Source organism: Biomphalaria glabrata, chromosome 1 (assembly GCF_947242115.1).
Source record: "Biomphalaria glabrata chromosome 1, xgBioGlab47.1, whole genome shotgun sequence".
Taxonomy (NCBI): Eukaryota; Metazoa; Mollusca; class Gastropoda; family Planorbidae; genus Biomphalaria; species Biomphalaria glabrata.
Genome location: NC_074711.1, coordinates 44,982,452 through 45,002,335, shown reverse-complemented (window position 1 = coordinate 45,002,335; position 19,884 = coordinate 44,982,452). Strand labels below are relative to the sequence as shown.

The 19,884-nt window shown below is 36.5% G+C and overlaps 1 protein-coding gene across 1 annotated transcript in view; it reads right to left on the bottom strand.

Moving 5' to 3' along the window:
• Nucleotides 1–788: 788 nt before the first annotated feature.
• The window catches only part of LOC106066570 (uncharacterized), a 69,660-nt gene continuing 50,564 nt past the window's right edge, over nt 789–19,884 (bottom strand). Inside the window, exons 4-6 of the mRNA XM_056038890.1 lie at nt 18,667–19,008; nt 11,231–11,284; nt 789–1,872 (exon numbers count right to left, since the gene is read on the bottom strand). Coding sequence (XP_055894865.1) covers nt 1,814–1,872; nt 11,231–11,284; nt 18,667–19,008 — 455 coding nt within the window. The 3' untranslated portion in view covers nt 789–1,813. The remainder of the gene's footprint in view (nt 1,873–11,230; nt 11,285–18,666; nt 19,009–19,884) is intronic.

Below are 19,884 nucleotides of genomic sequence, written 5' to 3'. Positions count from 1 at the left end.
ATGATCCTATCACTTGTCTGGGCCAGTTGATAAAGGGGGAGGGAAGAAAGGGGTATCTGTGTGAGCGATAGCGTGATCGCTTTTTAAATACATACAAAAAGTTGTAGGACATGAGTTCCAACTCAGGGTTCAAGCCTCCTCAAGGGGATTAATTCAACTTATACCACCACATCTGTCAGTACGATTCCTTGTTCAATACAAAACAAAATAATTAATTACTAAAAGAAATTATTGTGCAAAATTTCAACCTGATCCGAGATTGTCGGAGAACTAACGTGCACAAACTTTTTACCAGACAGTTAACAGATTTAATATAACTTTTGTCAAACACCTTGGGCGAATTATTGTAAATGGAAATATAGAACTTTTGTTTTCAACGGACAATTTTTATAAGAGATAAAGCATAGAACTAGTTCTTTGACTTTATAATGATTAATTTAGGCTAATCACAATTTAAGATTATTTGTTTGACCCACTGAGCACTCCAATCTATCATGCATATATAGAAGAAGAATAGGCATGGGCGTGTATGACAGGGGTTGCACATGTGAACGATAGATTAATTGATTGATGGAGTGAGTGATTGAGTGAGTAAGTCAGAGAGATTGAGTGGAAGCGAGTGATTGATAATCAGGAGTGGATGATTAATTGATCAGGTAAGTGGGGAGAGACTGATTGATCGGGTGGTAATTGAAAGTGATTGATTGATTGAGAGGCTATTAGGAGTGAATGATTGATTGAGCTAGTGATTGTGTGCAAGTCAACAACAAAATAAATAAAAGTCTTCATCTATTTTGGCATTGTATTTATTCCCAAGATATCACTTGAACATAACCAAACACAGATATAACCAAACACAGAACTCTTTAGATCTAACCACTTTGCTTCACTCCATCAATACATCAATAAGGTGAGTCTGATTTACAAAGAAATACTGACGGTAATGACTTGTAGAGCGCTGTCCGGGCTATTGCCACATATTTCTTTCATTTTTTTTTGTATCATAAAATTTTAGATCTTCCAAGTATCAATATGTACACATCCTTATTTTAAATAGTTTAAAATGTAATTCAGCCAGTTGCAAGTTTGTCAACTCCAATTTTTGAAACTAGTAATTCAAATGTAATATATATCAATCAGTAAATCTTGATATAAATGTATATTTTTTTACTTGTTAATTAAGTTTACTCATTTGTTTAATTATAATCAGAATTGAAGCTGGAAAACTGGATTGATTGAATTTCTGAGCACATTAAGTTAGGCTGCAATTTAACATCATTACACTCTTGTTCCAATTCGCTTAATGCTAATGTTGTAATGCTAATGTTTTAAATGTATGAAATACAAGTTGAAAAACAAGAATTTCCCACAGTATTCTCCAGCAGGGGATCCGAACACATCATATGACCTTCACAATGGTTTTGATTGATTTCTATATAAATAACACACAAATACATACAGAAAGACAGCTTAAAATTATATTAACAGTTAAGTTTTAACAGCTAACTTTTAGCAGTTCTAGTTATAATCAATTAACATCATTAATTAGTTTACTAATAAGTTTCTTTAAAAACTATGTAGTCTTTCCATTTTGTTTGTGATGTGTCCTTGTTTCCCATCTTTGTTTGTGATGTGTCCTTGTTTCCCATCTTTGTTTGTGATGTGTCCTTGTTTCCCATCTTTGTTTGTGATGTGTCCTTGTTTCCCATCTTTGTTTGTGATGTGTCCTTGTTTCCCATCTTTGTTCTCTACAACGCTTGGTTATCATCAAGGGCTCTCCTGGAAACAAACTATGGCTCACCCCCATTTCAATTTAGCAACCATAATTATTGGGTTTGCCTCTGACGCTTGCGCAGCAACATATCCTTTTCACTGGAGAAGAAAAAAAGAAAAAAAAATGATGACAATTTGATATGTCAAGGTCAGTTTTAATACATATGTTGATATCACAAAGTCAGTTTCAATACAAGTTGATAGAACCAAGGCAGTTTCAGTACATAACAAGTTGATATAACAAAGGCAGTTATATACATAACAAGTTGATATCACAAAGGCAGTTATAAACATAACAAATTGATATGACAAAGTCAGTTTCAATGCACAACATGTTTGTCTGATGCCTTAGATTTACCAAGTGACAGGTGTATGAGATATGTTCAATTTTACAAAGATTATATCAACTCACTCTGCTATCAACTCACATGGTAAAAAGTTTGTACAAGTTTTTTCTCCCAAACCCGATTTCGGATCAAGTTAAAATGTTGAATAATTATTTCTATTACCTGATAAAACAAGAACCAATTTGAAAAATTAACCATTTAGTTATTAACTATTGGTAATTAATTATTTTATTTGGTACCTTGAAAAAGGGAAAGAAATCGTACTTGACAGATTTGGTGGTATAAGTTGAATTAGTCCCCTTGAGGACTCGCGCCCTGAGTGAACATTTTTTAAAATGCATTTTCAAAACGACAATGTAAATATTGACCAAGATACCCCCCCCTTCTTCCGTCCCCCTGTCCCAACTGGTCTAGACAAGTGATAGGATCATAGCGTACTGAGGAAGTTAAAAGCTAAACAAAAAGTCAAAAACAATTGATAAAATATTTCTAATTGCATAGATCGATCGTTAATATAATTGTATGACTGATCCAAACTAATTGATACAATTACACTTAATATAAGCTTTCTTTGTTCTACAGTATTTAAAAAAAATATTTTTCTTGTTATTTCATTCATTAAGATTTGATATGTGACAGGTTTTTGAGATATGTTCATTTTTATGTCATGCATTCAGATTTAATATGTGAGACGTTTATTAAGAAATTTAGAATTTACGTGTAAAATAAATTCATATGTTTTAGGTTTATTAACAAGTTTAGAAGTGATATGACACGTTTGTAAATAAATTTGGAAATAATGTGGAATAGTTATATGTTCAGCTTTTAATAGATAACAAGGATATGTGACCTATTTATTGTTTCTAATTCACTTTTGATTTTATGGCAAATTTATTTATATGCTGTATTAACACCTAATAAGTTGTTACGATATATGTGTACTGTGAAGGCTAACCAAATCAGTTTCCATATAAACACAATAAAGCCTAATGTAAATCACTTCACATAGAGTTCAAGTCAGTCCCAATAAAGTAGACACAACCCTTTCCATGACAATTAAATTACAGCTCTTAAATGGAACGGTTGTCAGTCCCAATAAAGTAGACACAACCCTTTCCATGACAATTAAATTACAAGCTCTTCAATGGAACGGTTGTCAGTCCCAATAAAGTAGACACAACCCTTTCCATGACAATTAAATTACAAGCTCTTCAATGGAACGGTTGTCAGTCCCAATAAAGTAGACACAACCCTTTCCATGACAATTAAATTACAAGCTCTTCAATGGAACGGTTGTCAGTCCCAATAAAGTAGACACAACCCTTTCCATGACAATTAAATTACAAGCTCTTCAATGGAACGGTTGTCAGTCCCAATAAAGTAGACACAACCCTTTCCATGACAATTCAATTACAAGCTCTTCAATGGAACGGTTGTCAGTCCCAATAAAGTAGACACAACCCTTTCCATGACAATTCAATTACAAGCTCTTCAATGGAACGGTTGTCAGTCCCAATAAAGTAGACACAACCCTTTCCATGACAATTAAATTACAAGCTCTTCAATGGAACGGTTGTCAGTCCCAATAAAGTAGACACAACCCTTTCCATGACAATTCAATTACAAGCTCTTCAATGGAACGGTTGTCAGTCCCAATAAAGTAGACACAACCCTTTCCATGACAATTCAATTACAAGCTCTTCAATGGAACGGTTGTCAGTCCCAATAAAGTAGACACAACCCTTTCCATGACAATTCAATTACAGCTCTTCAATGGAACGGTTGTCAGTCCCAATAAAGTAGACACAACCCTTTCCATGACAATTCAATTACAAGCTCTTCAATGGAACGGTTGTCAGTCCCAATAAAGTAGACACAACCCTTTCCATGACAATTCAATTACAAGCTCTTCGATGGAACGGTTGTCAGTCCCAATAAAGTAGACACAACCCTTTCCATGACAATTCAATTACAAGCTCTTCAATGGAACGGTTGTTAGGACGTTAACGAAATGATCAACAATGTTACTTTCGAAATAAGTCATACAAGATAAACCAAGATGTCATAGAGCTATAGGGATTAACCAAGATGTCCTAGAGCTATAGGGATTAACCAAGATGTCCTAGAGCTATAGGGATTAACCAAGATGTCCTAGAGCTATAGGGATTAACCAAGATGTCCTAGAGCTATAGGGATTAACCAAGATGTCCTAGAGCTATAGGGATTAACCAAGATGTCCTAGAGCTATAGGGATTAACCAAGATGTCCTAGAGCTATAGGGATTAACCAAGATGTCCTAGAGCTATAGGGATTAACCAAGATGTCCTAGAGCTATAGGGATTAACCAAGATGTCATAGAGCTATAGGGATTAACTAAGATGTCCTAGAGCTATAGGGATTAACCAAGATGTCATATAGCTATAGGGATTAACTAAGATGTCATAGAGCTATAGGGATTAACCAAGATGTCATAGAGCTATTAGAGAAGGATAAAACAAGATTGAAAATTACTTTCTTTACTGTCTTATTATACAACTAGTCGACCGGCGGCGTAGCATACGCCGCTTTTTTGTAGGGACAGCCTTAGGCTACTGCAACCTATGCGACCGCAGTGTGCCCCGCACTTTCATAGGACCCGCGCTAATTCTACCATAATTAAACCATTTAATTTTCACTTATAATCCGTAGCCCTACCCAAACTGGGCTCCGCGGATTCCGTTTCGCATAGTGCCCCACAATGCTTAAGTCCGAGTTAGAGTAGATTACTTGTTCTCCCTCCCTTCTTGTTTTCGCCGCTAAAACTACAAGAGTGATCTTTCTAGGACTTCTTGGTCACAACCGTTAAGTCCGGCCCTGCTATTTTGTGACGGGTGAATACTACTTGTTCTCCCCCCCCCCCATTTTTTTTTTCGTAGGGTAACTCTAGTCCGACTTGCAGAAATAAAAGAGGGATTTTTCCATTACTTCTTGTCTAAACTCTTGAGCCATGAAGAGAATTATATCTATATATAGATATGTTAGACAGCGCTGTCATTAAGTAATCTCCAGACAATTATTTAGGTAACCGAAGGGAGATAAATTAGCACGATGTTGCTACGTTATTGATATACTCTACTAAGGGAGATTAGAATGCGTTAAAATATATTTACTTATTTATTCATTTTGAAAGCGTTGTAATAGACTGAACTAGTGATCATTTAATACATGAGTTATCCTTCCTTAACTGGGTGTCCATTTTACCATTTTGTCCGTTTACCTTTGTCTTGGTAGGGAACTCACTTGTTTATTTACCCTCAAATGGCTAGTCCTCAATCATTACAATTAAATCTATATAGCAAGTCTTTGCTGTTCTTCTCCTATGCACAGTGCTCTTTGGTCCAATCTCTTTTGTGGACACTAGAGTGGAGTGGGTATCTTAGAGGAGAAAGCTAAAGACATCTCTCTCTCTCTCTCTTTGCCTATCTCTCGTTATTGTGGATTTTCAAAATAAGTCTCACTTCTTAACAATGTCAAGGACGTAATATGGAAAGATTATTGTTGCCAACTAGATAATACAAACTAGTTTGTTCTATACAATCAAAAAAGCTTAGAATCTGAAATATTTATTTTTTTAAATGCATAGCTTATCAACACTTTCTTTATTCCTTAAACACAGAATACACCAAATATCTCGCTATTTAGGCCTATAGTTTTATTTTGTTCCACAGGATACACCAAATATCTCGCTATTTAGGCCTATAGTTTTATTTTGTTCCACAGGATACACCAAATATCTCGCTATTTAGGCCTATAGTTTTATTTTGTTCCACAGGATACACCAAATATCTCGCTATTTAGGCCTCTAGTTTTATTTTGTTCCACAGGATACACCAAATATCTCGCTATTTAGGCCTATAGTTTTATTTTGTTCCACAGGATACACCAAATATCTCGCTATTTAGGCCTACAGTTTTATTCTGTTCCACAGGATACACCAAATATCTCGCTATTTAGGCCTACAGTTTTATTCTGTTCCACAGGATACACCAAATATCTCGCTATTTAGGCCTACAGTTTTATTCTGTTCCACAAGATACACCAAATATCTCGCTATTTAGGCCTACAGTTTTATTCTGTTCCACAGGATACACCAAATATCTCGCTATTTAGGCCTATAGTTTTATTCTGTTCCACAGGATACACCAAATATCTCGCTATTTAGGCCTCTAGTTTTATTCTGTTCCACAGGATACACCAAATATCTCGCTATTTAGGCCTCTAGTTTTATTCTGTTCCCTAGGACACACCAAATATCTCGCTATTTAGGCCTATAGTTTTATTCTGTTCCACAGGATACACCAAATATCTCGCTATTTAGGCCTACAGTTTTATTCTGTTCCACAGGATACACCAAATATCTCGCTATTTAGGCCTCTAGTTTTATTCTGTTCCACAGGATACACCAAATATCTCGCTATTTAGGCCTCTAGTTTTATTCTGTTCCCTAGGACACACCAAATATCTCGCTATTTAGGCCTCTAGTTTTATTCTGTTCCACAAGATACACCAAATATCACGCTATTTAGGCCTATAGTTTTATTCTGTTCCACAGGATACACCAAATATCTCGCTATTTAGGCCTATAGTTTTATTCTGTTGCACCGGATACACCAAATATCTCGCTATTTAGACCTACAGTTTTATTTTGTTCCACAGGATACACCAAATATCTCGCTATTTAGGCCTATAGTTTTATTCTGTTCCACAGGATACACCAAATATCTCGCTATTTAGGCCTACAGTTTTATTTTGTTCCACAGGATACACCAAATATCTCGCTATTTAGGCCTACAGTTTTATTCTGTTCCACAGGATACACCAAATATCTCGCTATTTAGGCCTCTAGTTTTATTCTGTTCCACAGGATACACCAAATATCTCGCTATTTAGGCCTACAGTTTTATTCTGTTCCACAGGATACACCAAATATCTCGCTATTTAGGCCTACAGTTTTATTCTGTTCCACAGGATACACCAAATATCTCGCTATTTAGGCCTCTAGTTTTATTCTGTTGCACAAGATACACCAAATATCTCGCTATTTAGGCCTATAGTTTTATTCTGTTCCACAAGATACACCAAATATCTCGCTATTTAGGCCTATAGTTTTATTCTGTTCCACAGGATACACCAAATATCTCGCTATTTAGGCCTACAGTTTTATTCTGTTCCACAGGATACACCAAATATCTCGCTATTTAGGCCTATAGTTTTATTCTGTTCCACAGGATACACCAAATATCTCGCTATTTAGGCCTATAGTTTTATTCTGTTCCACAGGATACACCAAATATCTCGCTATTTAGGCCTATAGTTTTATTCTGTTGCACAAGATACACCAAATATCTCGCTATTTAGGCCTATAGTTTTATTCTGTTCCACAAGATACACCAAATATCTCGCTATTTAGGCCTATAGTTTTATTCTGTTCCACAGGATACACCAAATATCTCGCTATTTAGGCCTACAGTTTTATTCTGTTCCACAGGATACACCAAATATCTCGCTATTTAGGCCTATAGTTTTATTCTGTTCCACAAGATACACCAAATATCTCGCTATTTAGGCCTATAGTTTTATTCTGTTCCACAGGATACACCAAATATCTCGCTATTTAGGCCTACAGTTTTATTCTGTTCCACAGGATACACCAAATATCTCGCTATTTAGGCCTATAGTTTTATTCTGTTGCACAAGATACACAAAATATCTCGCTATTTAGGCCTATAGTTTTATTCTGTTGCACCGGATACACCAAATATCTCGCTATTTAGGCCTATAGTTTTCCACCAAAGATGAAGCTATCCAATAGTAGGCCTACTAATTTGTATCTTAAGTATAAATTTACTGTTGTAACCCTGTTCCTCCCTGACTAACCATTTTTTGTTTCCACGTGCAAAGTAGGGTGATTTTTGTTTATGCCGTTGGGCGTAAATGACCTTGACTAAGGAAAAATGTGTAAAGAGACTTTAGTTATGATCGAGGATTTGTTTTGAACGGAGGATTTTTTTTCTTGAATCGTTTTTTTTTTTGTGTGGATAGTTGTATGTACATTTGATTAGGTGAACTGTGAAATTATTTCGATTACTTGGATTATTGACTGTTCGTAGTGGATTGTACTTCTGCAACCAGAAGGATATCGGCGACCTGACAATCGGTGAGTTAACTTCCTTTAGTCTACTCCAAAGTCGTAACAACTGGTGTCGAAGCGGGATAGCGCCTACTCTACTTACCAACATGTCTACTTCTAAACGCCTACATGAGCTCCAGATTAACGAAATCCGTAAGGAGTTAAAAAGGCGGGACATCACAGCGTCAAGAAACAAAGAAGTCCTCGTTAGCCGTCTGAGAGATGCTTTGAAAGAAGACGGGTTTCACCCGGACACTTACGAGTTTGAAATGAAGGCTGATCTCGGCAGAATGTTGAGTGAAATAAAAGAGGAACTTCTAGGGTCAATGCGAGCAGTGGCGATTGGTCTGAAAACAGATCTGGAGGAATTCAGAAGTAAGTTAAGGGAGGAAATCGCCGCTGTGAAGTCACATCTTACAGCAGAGATGGAGCAAAAGATTAAAGCCCTTAACGACCAGGTCCAGGCAGTCAAGGTCGAGCTGGGCAAGGTTCAACGCATAAAAACTAATTCAGGATCGAGCGAAGCAACTTGGAAAGTCAAGCCACCTATTTTTGACGGTACAGTCTCGTGGTCAGTCTATAAAAGACAATTTGAGGCGGCTACTAAAGTGAACAACTGGAGTACGAACGATGAAAAAGCAACTGGATTAATGTTAGCATTGCGAAGAAAGTCTCTGAATTGCTACAGATAGTTAACGACCAGCAAGATTACGAGGCCATTGTTAGAACAAAGGAATTGCAATTTGGGGAGGAACACATGAAGGAGGTTTATAGAGTGCAATTGAAGACTCGGCAGCAAAAACCAGGCGAGACACTACAGGAGTTGATGGCAGATATCGAACGACTGGCACGCCTGGCTTATCCAACCTTGACCCAGGAGATCTTAGAAGTTCTCATAACAGACGCGTTTATTGATGGTGTTCGTGACCCCGAATTGAAGAAGGCTATCAGATTAAGTGGAAAAAGAGAGGCAAGCGATGCTTTTGTATACGCCTTATCTTTTGAGGCAGCTAAAGACGCATCAAAAACGACCCATTTCAGTCGGGGGCTTCATGTTCAGGAGGAGGACCTCACGGATATCATCAGACAAGTAGTGGAAACTATAGATGACCGACGGTGTCAGCAAATGCCCAGACCTAATAGACCGGTCGTTCACTGTTGGAATTGCAATGCTCCTGGCCACATTCAGAGAAATTGTACCCGAGGATATACAGGCTCACCAAGAGAGAGACAGGGATTGGGTAGTCACCAGGCCAGTATCCAATCTCAGAAACAGGAAAACTAGATTCTGCCGGTCTCGTGGGGCGGAGACAGGCAGCGAGATTCACAGGAAACCCTAGGCTTATCATCCCAGTAGCTGTGCTAGGAAAAAATAGAAGTCTGAGAGTGCAAGGGAAAATAGGAGTTCGTTTTTGCAGATGTCTATTAGATACGGGCGCATCGAGATCGATAATTCATCCTAGTCTTATTGAGAATAACGTAATACATGAAATAAGTGGCTATTCTATAAAAACAGCTAGTGGAGAACTTTTGCCAGTTTTAGGACAGATCACTGTAAACATTGAGATAGCAAATCAACATTTTAGTCATGAATTCTTGGTCGCCAATATCATGGATGAGTGTATTCTGGGACTAGACTTCATTCAGTTATTTGGACTCTCCTTGAACATTGGGGGTGGCACAGTGCAATATGGAAATCTTGAAATTCCGTTGCTGGGAAACGACATGGAAGAAGAACAGATAAAGAGGGTATTGATAACGAAAGGTACCAGGTAACCCGCACAGTCTGAAGCCATTAGTTGGGACATAATAGACGGTAATGGTCCTGTGTCTGTCGCAAGCCTTATAGAGCAGTCAAAGGAAGCACGCAGCAGACTGCCTGTGGGGAGAATACTGGCTGTTAATAGAAACGACCGAAAGGTACCTGGTCGGGTTATGAAGTTTGACACTCAAGCTTACAACCTTCAGAAGAAGAATGTTATCGCCACTTGTTGTCCAATGGAACTTATTGCATCGTGTGATGCGGTGGCCCCTGTAGCTAGTGCCTTGTCATGTGATTCTCGAGTTGATCGGATACTTGGAGATGAGGGTGAGGATCTATCGGAGGAAGAATGCGGTGGGGGTAGGCAAATGTTGCTGGAGTTTGCGGACGTCGTGCCAGACAGTGAAAATGGGCTCGGCCAGACTGATTTGGTGTTCCAGGACGAGGTTGTGCACCTGCATCGGTTGCACCGGTATTGTGAGGAGACCAGGGTCTGTTCGGGACGAACAGAAATAGGGAGGGGGCAGTGTTGTAACCCTGTTCCTCCCTGACTAACCATTTTTTTGTTTCCATGTGCAAAGTAGGGTGATTTTTGTTTATGCTGTTGGGCGTAAATGACCTTGACTAAAGAAAAATGTGTGAAGAGACTTTAGTTATGATCGAGGATTTGTTTTGAACGAAGGATATTTTTTCTTGAATCGTTTTTTTTTTGTGTGGATAGTTGTATGTACATTTGATTAGGTGAACTGTGAAATTATTTGGATTACTTGGATTATTGACTGTTCGTAGTGGATTGTGCTTCTGCAACCAGAAGAATATCGGCGACCTGACAATCGGTGAATTAACTTCCTTTAGTCTACTCCAAAGTCGTAACAATACGTTTGACTTTAGATTTGTGCTGTAATAACTCACAGTTTATAGAATGTACATAAAATCTACTAGATGTTTAAGTGTTTTAAACGGAATTCATTTCTAAAACATAACAATGTAGTACAAAGATGAATTGGTCAGTAGATCTAAAACATAACAATGTAGTACAAAGCTATAGGGGAGAGTAGATCTAAAACATAATCATGAAAAAGTCATGACTTTTTATTTCTATTCTGCATTGATTTTTTCCATAAACAAACAAACATGAATAAACATAACGCAAAATTTTCTATAAAATAGATAAATCACCTTTTTGTAATAATGGTCCGTCTTTGTATCTGGCTACAAAACTTGTGTCTGCATCTGAAACAGAGAACTGGTCAATTATTCGTATTTCCTAAAATGGTGCTCTAGAGTTGAATTAACACTAATGACCAAATACAAGTGGATGAACGTTGGTTACTTACATGGCATTGGTCAGTATAGTATGAAATGACGTGTCATTGGTCATCATGTTATGAAATGACATGTTTTCCCCGCCCCCCGATACAGAAAGATGGTATGATGTCATCATGTTATGAAATGATATGTGATTGGTCATCATGCTATGAAATGACACGTGATTGGTCATTATTTTACCACCAGTGACTTCCAATAGGAGTCGGCTAAGACGTAATGAAATAATTAACTGCAGTGCTGGGTAGAATCCCAAGTCAACCATGCTCTTTGATTTTCAAGTAAAAAGAAATCTGCTCAGTGGAATATGACGTTATTGTAATAGGTTTGTATAATTTGTGACTCATCGGAAGTTGGGCATATTGCAATTTTAAATAGTCTTTTAACACTTGATTTTGGTTTTGGCTATATTTGAATTTCAGGACATCCAACACTAATCTTTAGCATGTGATAGCGGAGCCCTGTATACTACTGCATAGCAATTATGATTCCTTCCCAACACACAAATAATAGAATGCACCTTCTTACACATAACTTACATGTTTTAAAATCGTTTTAATGTAGACGGATTATTTTATTTTTACTTTGCTGTTTTGTCAGGAAAGTGTGCTGTGTAGACTAGAAAGTCGTTCCTTGGTTTTGAAAGACATTCCGAGTGTTGTTTTGTCATAACTGGAGACTAGAGTGGCCATAGACCTATGACTTTGCAACTGTGCATTAAGTGGACAAGAACCGACGACTCAGGACTCAGGACTCAAGACTCAGGACTCAGGACTACTATCTGTGTTTGTAGTTTCTACATCTCATTCTAACTCATTGTAAATAAACATTTTCATCCTTTCTAATTCTTTTTCGTTGAGTTGCTTCCCTTACATTTACATCAATTTCACACACACTTTAAGGTGTCTGTGTGCATGAGGGCGGTGAGTGGGGCGTCCTAAGCATGCTGTTAATAGTTAATCACAAAACATATAACTAATATATACATCTATACCTATTGATCGATATCTATAACTTATAAGAAAAATAGAAGCTCACACATTCTTATTTCGTTTATTTGGAGTATAGATACTGGCTAATATAGAACAATATATTAATCTATATTAGTCTATATCCATGATGTAATCTTGTAGAGCTCATGGGCTAAGCCAGGGAGAGGGGGAGTTGGAGTTCAACCCCCCTTCCCCGAAATGAACTCCCCCCTGCGGGGGTGGGGTGGAATTTAGTGACTGATTTTTTGCTTTGATTTTGTTTATTATAATAAGTCTGTCTTCGAGTCCGAAGATTAGTGAGAAATGCAGTATTTCCCGTGGCTGCGCAGCCTCAGCTGTGACCTACATATTTAGCCACAACCAGAACAAGCATAACCATTAGATTTTCTTTTCGCCGTCTGCGTTTGTCCTCGGCAGCGGATTTTCTTTTGATCTCAAATGTGTATCCCGCGGCCTTCGTGAGTGATCTCCTGCTCTCTTCAGTATTATTCTAAAGCAAATTCGCCAAATTCTATGAGCGTAGCAAAGTGGGTTTTGAATTTGTTAAAAAACAACAACAAAAGAACGAGACAGTTGTTTATTATAGGAGAGACTTTAATACTAAACCATCACTTGCCCCAGCGCAACCAAGGGGGTTTTGAGTTTAAAACCCCCTACCAGGGGTTTCGCATTTAAAAACCCCTCTTCTATAAAACAAAACAAAACCAAAAAAAAAAATATTTAAACAATACCCAAACTCTATTAGCGTAGTGTTTAAAACCCCCCTCCAGCGGGGTTTGAAGCTAAAAAATACCTCTTCAATATAAAAAAGAAAGCAAATTACACGCTCAAAATTATTATGAGCGTAGTCAAGCCAAGGGGGATTTTGAGTTTAAACCCCTTTCCTCCAGAGGGCTTTTTTAAAAGTTTAAAACCCTCCATCTGGTTTTGAGTTTAAATTCCCCTATATAGAGTTTTGAGGCTGAAAATCTCTCTCTTCAGTATTATTCTAAAGCAAACTAAATTCACCAAATTCTATGAACGTAGCTAAGTGGGTTTTGAATTTGTTAGTTTAACCCCCCCCCCCCCAACTAGTGATGGGAACTAAACTAAATTTTAAAAGTTAAACTGAACTAGACCTATATAGATGTAATCATACGACTGTATGCATACGGTTCGATCTTATTCTTTTAACATTCTAGTAATATTTATCTATAATAAAATCAGTATTAAGGAATATGTTTCTTACATAAATGTTAATGCACAATAAAATAAAATGTCTAAATAAATATGTGTGCTTGTATTTTTGCCTTGAATTAAAACCTTAAGAAAATAATGGTACTCTTTTTAAAAAAAAAATATTATATTAACTTATTAACTTATTATATAACGGAAAATCTTACTTATAGGCCTACTGGTAAAGTTTAAAATCTAATTAAATAACATAGATTTAGAATTTCAAATTTAGATCTAGTATCCAAAGAAATAGAAACGAAATCGTTGGAGTTTTAAGAAACTTTTGACCTTTATAGCTATTTTATAATGTAAAATACATGCTTGACTAACCATGCCGATGTGCTATTTTTTTGTCTGACCACTAAAAATACAACTAACACTATTGCATAACCGTTAAACGCGCAAGGTAAAAAAAACTGGGTGATCTTGTCATTATGGACTGCACACTCAGTACACTATATAGACCTACACGTGTACGTCTATCTGGCCAGGTTGTTAAAATCAGTCGGACACACTGTCTATTTACTTTGTGGGCAGGGAGGGTGTATAACTATTTTAGTGTAAAGATATATCTACGAACATGCTTGACTAGCCACGCCAGTGTGTTATTTTCTTGTCTGATCTCTCCACATTAAGCAAACACTATTGCATAACGCTTAATGCAGGGTAGTCTTACAGTATTATCGACTACAGACGTACAGTACACTAGGCCTACATGTGGCCATGTGTATGTCTAGCTGACGAGGTTATTAAAATCAGTTGGACACAGTCTATTTACTTTATGGTCAGAGAGGGTGTGGATTAAGATTTTTTTTTCTAGAGTTGGTTAACCTAATGCTTTTAGATCTATATAGGCCTAGCTGTAGATTTAGACTTAATAGATCTCAATAATAAGTCTTAAGACTATAAAAGGGTGTATCTGCAGTTAAAAAATATTGTTTGCAGCAAATGAATTGATTAAAACCACTAAATATTGACCTAACTCACTAATCAGATTCCCACTAGAAACTAAAATTAAACACCTCCACGTGGCTCACAAAAACAAATGGAACAACCTCATTCATAATACTGCATAGAAGCTTTTGGCAAAAAATGTTTAACATTTTATAATACTGCTACTTTCAAGTGCAAATATTTACTCCCATAACTTCTACCAGGATCTTACTTTAACCTCTTCAAATGCAGACTGTCTAAATAGTTGTTAACTGCATCATTTTTTTTTTTTTGATAATCAAAGTTATTCATATCACATGACCAGAAAACAGGGAGGGGGTTTCACCCCTGACCACATGTTGAAAAGTTTTACAAATTTTAATTAAACTTGTTAGTTAGTAACTAAAAAAATTAATTAAACTACGATTTTAACTAAACTTTTTTTTTCTAGTTAAACAATGGCCTTAACTAATTTTTTTTAGTTAAACTAAAAGTTTCTAACTTTTTGGTTAACTTTTGCCCATCACTACCCCCAACCACAACAGATGATGTTGACGATAAAACTTTTCGATATAAAATCTAATGCAAACTACAGTCACTTAAATCCAAGAGCGTAGCCAAGAGAGGTTACAAATTTCTACCAATAGCTGGGCTCCATTAATAAAGTGGTGTGAATAGTCATCTGCCGAAATTGAAGAACACTAGATATGGTTCAACAATGATGGCCAAGACAGATTTTAGGAGTCAGTTATAGAGATCAAGTCTCAATCAAGGAAATCCTATGCCGAATTGGGAGTTGACCACTTAGTAAGGTTGTGACAGCGTTGCATGATTAATTATGTATAAAACAGTGACGGTACGCACAGGTACGGAGTACTGTACCTTTTTCAATGTCGGGGAAAAATGATACTTTTCTTGCATTTTAACGACGTTTATTATTAATTGATTAGTAATCAAAAGTTAGGCAATCCATCACTGAGTACCGGCATCTATTTTAAAAAAAAAAAAAAAGCACTGTATTTATATATAAATGTGTGTGTGTGTGTGCCTGTGTGTACATATAACTAATCTTAATTACATTCTGATGACCCTTCATTCTTTCCGAAGACGTTTATTATACCCTAGAATAGGTTTTTCCTGGAGTGGAATATAAATAATTAATTTTAATTAATTTTAGAACAAAATATCTCTTTTTCTGATAACTAAAAGTAGCCGTTGCAACAAACCTTTGCGAGCTACACTACGGGTTGTACTTTGATTTTCAATAGCTTTTCTAGTTTATTGAAGCTTTAAACGTGACAGTTGGATTGGTTTCGGATTTTTGCATTGCAATGCTTGCCATAAAACAGGCGATATATAAAAATGTTTTGGGGGGGGGGGATACAAAAGAAAAAGAAAAGAAAATAATAAAAAGAAGAAGATTTTGAAACAAAGTTTTAAGAAATAGACAAAAAGAAAATGTCAAGGACGCTAGACCGAAAGATCACTGTTGTCAACTAAATAAACATAATTTTCTGCTCCAAGTGAAAGAACTTGAAAAGTATGATTCTGCATAGCACATTGTTAATTGCTTTTAAAAGAAGCCGCACACACACTCTCACAAACACACACACACAAGCTAGCCGTTGATGGAGTGAACTCTAAATAAGTTATGAACAAATATGAACCAATGCCTTACAACAGTATTTATCTACTTGTTGGTTCATGTGTAGGATTTTGTTGATTTCTTTTTTTACTGTTGTAATTTAAAATGTTTATGAGCATAAAAAAACAACAACAAATAATGAACATAAATATTTGTTAACAATTGGTATGTTCAGACAGAACTATCGTTTAAATTTAATTTTAGATTTCATTTCATTTCATTCAATATTGTGACCCGGGAGGGAGAGGGGGGAGGGAGCATCAGAGAATAATCTTTTTTTTTTTGCAAATTCTTGCTAATTGTTTTTTTTTTCTGAAATCAATTATGTATTTTTTATGAAGATTTCTAAAGGGGCAAATATATAGCACCTAAATAAATAAATATTATGCAAAATGTTAGAGACCTATTCTATAATTTGAAACCCCAAGAAGTATTTTTAGCTTCAGTCTGTCACTCATCCCTGCAGTCGGATCAGCACCATCCCCCTTGTCAGGCGAGCCAAAGATTACTGATACCTTAAATAAACAAGAATTTCTTTCCAGTTATTTACTTTATAAAGTGAAACGTTTTAAAACACTTTAAACTTTGATTCTATTTCATTTTAAGCTCGGTGTAAAGGGACTTTTTATCCAGGGAAAATTAACTTCAGGACATTTTGCTTAGCTGCCATCAAGGAGTTGTAGCCCTTGTCTAGTGGACCAGATGTATCTGATAGCTATTCAGAAAGTTGCCCTGGGCTAAGATACAAATTCTCAAAGCATGTTTTTTTTTGTTTCTTTATTGTCTGGACCCATAACGTCTTTGCTGTTCCATACAATCATGTTTTCAGAAAGTGTGTTTGCGTATCTTGTCGGCTTAGACATTAGAAGAAAACAGTCAATGACGGGTTCAGTGAAACTAAAGATACGAAATGTAGGTTGATTGTACAGCTCTGTAGTGTTTTTTTTAGAGGCCCCCAGAAGGGGAAAAGACGCTATTAGATATATGTGTTTTGTCTGTCTGTCCGTCCATCCATCTTTCTTGTTATAATCTCAAAAAACTAAAAAAGATATTGAAAATCCGATTTCATATTTTAAAGCTTGCCAAGGCTTAGTGCAATGGTAATTTAAAGTTTGATAAGCCCTGGTGCAATGATATTTTAAAGCTTGCAAAGTTCTGGCGCTATGATATTTTAAATTTCTATACAACTTTCCAACCTGTTGTACTAAATCGCCCTATTCACCACCCGTGGGCTACGCTGTCATTGATCCGCTCAAAAACCTGGAAGCCTTACTTTTAAAAGCATTATGATATGAGTTATCTTGCCCTAGTTATAAAGCTTATATCAACTCAATCTGTCTGTCTGGCCAAAAGTTTGTACACGTTATTTCTCCCACACCCAATCTCGGATTAAGCTGAAATTTCGCACAATTATTTCTTTTACCCGACAACACAAGAATCAATAAAAAATATTACCAAATTAGTTAATTATCTATTGGTAATAAATTACTTTGTCTGGTATATCAAACAAGGGAATGAAATAGTACTTGACTCAAGTGGTAGTATAAGCTGAATTTGTCATCTTTATATTAGTCTACCTCTCAGGCTTAATGAACACATGAAATAGAAACAAGAGAGATAACTCTACAATCTTTCTTGTTCATAGACTCTTCACTAGCAGAGTGGTTACCGTGTTGGCTTGAGAAGCCAGAGAAGGCTTTAGATCACAAGTTCGAATTTAAAAATATCTTTTTAAATGCTATTTTATTGTTAGTCTAGATTCTAGATCTATTACATATTTAATTACACTAGTCGACCGGCGGCGTAGCATACGCCGCTATTTTGCAGGGCCAACCTTAGGCCACTGCAACCTATGTGACCGCAGTGGGCCCAGCTTTTTTATAGGACCCGAGCTAATTTTAGGTGTATAAATTATTAAATTAAATCATTTTATAACTTATAACAGATTTCCCGCGGCCTCCTGTCGATTTAACAGGAGGTCATGGAAATCGCCTGAAACTGCAAAATATACGAAAAAGTCCTGGGAATATCCGGAAATTATTAAAATCTTTTGAAAACTCATACCAATCTCTTGAAAAATTTAGACGAAAATTGTCTTTTTTTTTTCACTCTTAAATTACCTAGGATAACTCCCTCCGTCCGAGTTGCAAAAAATAAAAGAGTGATCTTTCCATTGTGTCCAAACTCTTGAGCGTGCTCTGTCGCTTTGATAGTTACTACAGAGTAGATTACCCCCCCCCCTTTTTTTAACTTGAGGTAGAAATAAAAACAAAAAAGAGTGATATTGCAACTGCCCTGGCTATTGTGTGACCACGTGTTCTCTCCCCCCCCCCCTTCTTCCTTTACTCCTTACTACTCGTTTAAACTGTTGAGGGAAGAAGAGAATTATATATATAGAGATGACTGATCCAAACAAAAAGATACATGTACGGTTAATAGGAGCTTTGGTTGTTTTTAAAAAAATTATTTTGGATGTTTATGTTTTTATATTTGAGTCTACTTACGTTTTAAGCAGAGCCCGTTAAACTCGATGGCATTCATTGAGTGACATCTTTCCTGCACGCTCCAAGGTTTATACACACATAAAGTTCCATAATGGGTCCAGCCTCTAGGACACGCCCCTGTGTCCTCCGGCATGTCTTGATCCAATAAGGACTGAGTCAACTGTGCCACTTTATTGTCCTCATCCACGTTGTCTTCGTCAGAAGCGTCACCTCTGGCTTTATCCCCTAGGAGTGACCAGTTAAGCAGTAGATTGTCTGTTCTCTGCTGGTGGTCAATGTCTGACTCATGACCGAGAGTGTCAGCTGACTGCTGGTCACTCGTAGAATCCCCTGTCTGCGCTCCTGTGAAATAAAATTATGTATTAGTCAATCTACCATGAGTAGAATTCAATGACTTGATATTTTATTTCAAAGCTTGTATCAACTAACTCTCTCCGATAATAAGTCTGAACATGTTTTTTTTCTCCCATTCCCCATACTCGGATCAAGTGGAAACTTTGCACACTTATTTGTTGTACCTGACATGACATCAATAAAAAAATCATGAATTAGTTAATAAATTATTGGTGATTAATTATTGTGTTTGATATCGAAATAAGGGGAATAAATGCTACTTAATGAGAGATGTGGATGTATATATGGATTTAATCCCCTTCTTACGTTTTAACACGTTTTTCTCCCTTTTCCCATTCTCGGATCAAGTTGAAACGTTGCACAATTATTCATAGTCAATAACGATACACCAATCAATCCGAAAATTAACAAATTAGTTCATCAATTAGTAGTAATTAATTCATTTTGCTTTATAGAGAAGAGAGGGGGCTAAACCCTATTTATTTTTACATCCATTGCATCTTTCCACCCTAGCTTATAGTTTTCTGGCAGAAATTCACTTTCAAAAAACAAACAATCCGTTTCTAATGAAACTCCCCCCCCCCAATTTTATTTAAAAATTCGTTTCCAAAGAAACGGCCCGGATTCTATCGCTTCCCAAATATACTTTTGGCAAGTAGAATCTGTTACGTTCAATTGGAACCATCACTGGTTATTTATATCGCTCTCCTCCACACAATTAATTTTAGCCGTTGAATTCTAGTATCACTTCCTCCCTCCCGCCTATCCGCTTATGGATTTTTTATTAAGTAGACCCTCGATTCAGAAAACGACAAAATCGTCTATTCATATTTGTATGTGTAATTAAAAGAATGCTGCCACAAA